This window comes from Amphimedon queenslandica, unplaced genomic scaffold (assembly GCF_000090795.2).
Source record: "Amphimedon queenslandica unplaced genomic scaffold, v1.1 AMPQUscaffold_13291, whole genome shotgun sequence".
Taxonomy (NCBI): Eukaryota; Metazoa; Porifera; class Demospongiae; order Haplosclerida; family Niphatidae; genus Amphimedon; species Amphimedon queenslandica.
In genome coordinates, this window is record NW_003546473.1 from 85,268 (window position 1) to 88,215 (window position 2,948).

General features: G+C 33.7%; 1 protein-coding gene and 1 long non-coding RNA gene across 2 annotated transcripts in view; one reads left to right on the top strand and one right to left on the bottom strand.

Annotated features, from left to right (window-relative positions):
• Positions 1-27: 27 nt before the first annotated feature.
• LOC109583634 (sericin-1-like) lies at positions 28-606 on the top strand. Its single transcript, XM_019999057.1, has one exon. The coding sequence runs from the start codon at positions 28-30 to the stop codon at positions 604-606; it is 579 nt and encodes a 192-aa protein (XP_019854616.1).
• A 1,965-nt stretch (positions 607-2,571) lies between these two features.
• Positions 2,572-2,948, bottom strand: part of LOC109583641 (uncharacterized) — a 2,801-nt gene continuing 2,424 nt past the window's right edge. Inside the window, exon 3 of the long non-coding RNA XR_002185627.1 lies at positions 2,572-2,820. This is a non-coding gene — a long non-coding RNA (uncharacterized LOC109583641). The remainder of the gene's footprint in view (positions 2,821-2,948) is intronic.

The window sequence follows — 2,948 nt, forward strand, 5'->3', positions numbered from 1 at the left end:
GTGGATTCAACGGTTGGCACTGGTTCAATGGGTGATGTGGATTCTACGGTTGGCACTGGTTCAACGGGTGATGTGGATTCAGCGGTCGGCATTGGTTTAACGGGTGATGTGGATTCAACAGTCGGCACTGGTTTAACGGGTGATGTGGATTCAACGGTTGGAACTGGTTCAACGGGTGATGTGGATTCAACAGTCGGCATTGGTTCAACGGGTGGCGTGAATTTAAGGGTCAGCACTGGTTTAACGGGTGATGTGGATTCAACGGTTGGCATTGGTTTAACGGGTGGTGTGGATTCAAGGGTTAGAACTGGTTTAACGGGTGATGTAGATTCAACGGTTGGCACTGGTTCAATGGGTGGTATGGATTCAACGGTTGGAACTGGTTCAATGGGTGGTGTGGATTCAACAGTTGGCACTGGTTCAATGGGTGATGTGCATTCAAAAGTCAAAGCTGGTTCAATGGGTGGTGTGCATTCAACAGTCAGCACTGATTCAACAGGTGGTATGCATTCAACGTTCGGCACTGGTTCACCGGGTGATGTGGATTTATCAATTTGTGAATTATCTATCTGCGCTGTTCCATCAGGGAGATCTTTCATTCCCTGACCACAATGATTAGTAAAAGCAACTATTTAAAGTTACATTAATATTATGACTAATATTTATAAATTAATACCTTTTCCTGCTTTTTGCTTTTTTTTCACTAAGATTATTATTACTATTATGAATATTGTTATTCCCACAATACATATAACTGTCATCACAACAATCACTATGACCGAGATATTATCTATTCCTAATGTGACAAAAAAATTATACAATACAAAATATCATGACTAAAAATGAGGTTTAATCAAATTAAATAACAATTAACTAACTATTAGTAATTAATATTTATTAGAGCAAATTTCTCATGATAAATTGCCTTGTATGTTGCTACAAACAATTAATAGTTTGTCATATGACCCCCAATTCCCCATGGTTATTTTCTGGCAAATTACCATGTCAAAAGTAGGAAATAGTTACAAGATTCCTACAAAACCTTGTAATGCTCATAACAATACTATGCATAGGTTATATACCGAGGTAGAGGTTTTATGGTATTAATTAACTGAGTGACGCAGTCGCAAGGTTAATAAATACCATAGAAACCGATACGGAGGTGTACATAACCAACTTCTACCATGACATTTGAAGCTGCTGATAATAAGACCACAGTTGACATACATGCAACATATCTAACAGGCTAGGCCAGTAAAGAATCAACCAAGCTTGACAAATGGACTGATAAGAGCATAAGAGTAGAGCGCCAGGTTTCTAAGTGTTTCCAGGAGGTATCTAATAGATTTAGAAACCTGGTATTCTGCAATCTGATTGGTCAATTGAAATTTGGCATGATAGAAAAATAATAATTTTACTTCAAAAATAACAACTCAATAAGTGAAAGCATATGTGCTAACCCATATACCTGATGTTGCTTCAGTTTGCATAATAACAGATGGTGTAATACTGCCTAATAATAATAATAATATTAGATTCTTGTATTATCTACATGTATAACGTGATACCTTCAGTGTAATCAATAACAGATGTATAGAGAGACATTACATGTATACTGCCTAATAAAATATAAATAATGAATTGAAAGACATTGAATATCTTACTAGTAATTGAGGAAGGAGTATACGTCTTCAACAAAATTGTCACAGCAATCGATTTAGGTGTTACACATGACCATGGTATAACCTTCCCTTCATGATCAATATCATAAGCAGTTACAGTATAGTATCCACTGGTTGACAATGATACTATAATATTATCTGATCCTGTTATATTAAATGATTCTTTTCTTCCATTAGTAGTATCAATAAATGTGACATGACACCCTTCAGCAGCTGATCCAGATGCATAAACACACTGTACACTTACTGAACCATCTGTATATTCTTCACTAGATATAATTAAATCTTGTACATTAGAACTAAATGTAGCTAAAACAAAGAATAAATGAACACTACATTTTATACTTATGGCTTACAAAACGAAAATTCAGTTTCATTTGACTCGTTGTTTATTGAAAAAATGTGAAGTATAACTGTATAATTCCTACATGGTCGTAATCCAAACATTCTGTATTCAAATACAAAATTGGTTTCATTTGTGGCTACAGACTGATAGTTTTCTTTCATCCCCTCATTTGGAATGACATTCCCAATAATTGTACGATTACATGATTGTGTGCTGTTTATCTAGCAAAGAAAGTAATTACAATTTCCTTGAAAATCAAATTTTGTGGATTTTGTGCTTTTAAGAATACTGTGCAATATAAATAATCATACAATCAAATTAAATCAATGATTTAATATTGATCCATCAACAAAACTTTAATGCACAAAAATTTAAAATAATCAACTTACAACAATTTTCAAGTTCACATTAAAGGTGTCATTTTTTTCATTGTACATCATTTTAAGATTTCCTTTAGTAATTGTATAATCTATACAAAAGAGTTAATAATGCATTATTGTCTCAATACTTTACTTGAAAATCTATCAAAAGTACATTGTCTCCCATATGATTCATATTGCACAACAGTTGCAATAATGCTGACATTAAAATCTTGACAGTCAATTTCCAATTCTGTAGTATTTAGCCACACACTAGTATCAGTAGTATTGATAACACTGATACCATCGATAAATACGTTATAAACAGTAATGGCATTGCCTCCAGAAATATCATCAGAATAGAAAGAAGGTTGAGACCAAGATAGCAGCTGATTGTCATTTGACCACTGTACATCTTCAACTAATGATACTCCTAATATAGAAAAATTACGTCATATTAAAGGAAGGGGATGAACAATTTTGACTTAACATGCCCAAATTTTTATTTATGTGAATGACTAATCATTTTGTATTCAAATGCATGTTGCATGTACATGTATG

Bases quoted from the DNA above. Each gene is read 5' to 3' on its own strand.
- LOC109583634 (XM_019999057.1), top strand. From the start codon at position 28: ATGGGTGATGTGGATTCTACGGTTGGCACTGGTTCAACGGGTGATGTG.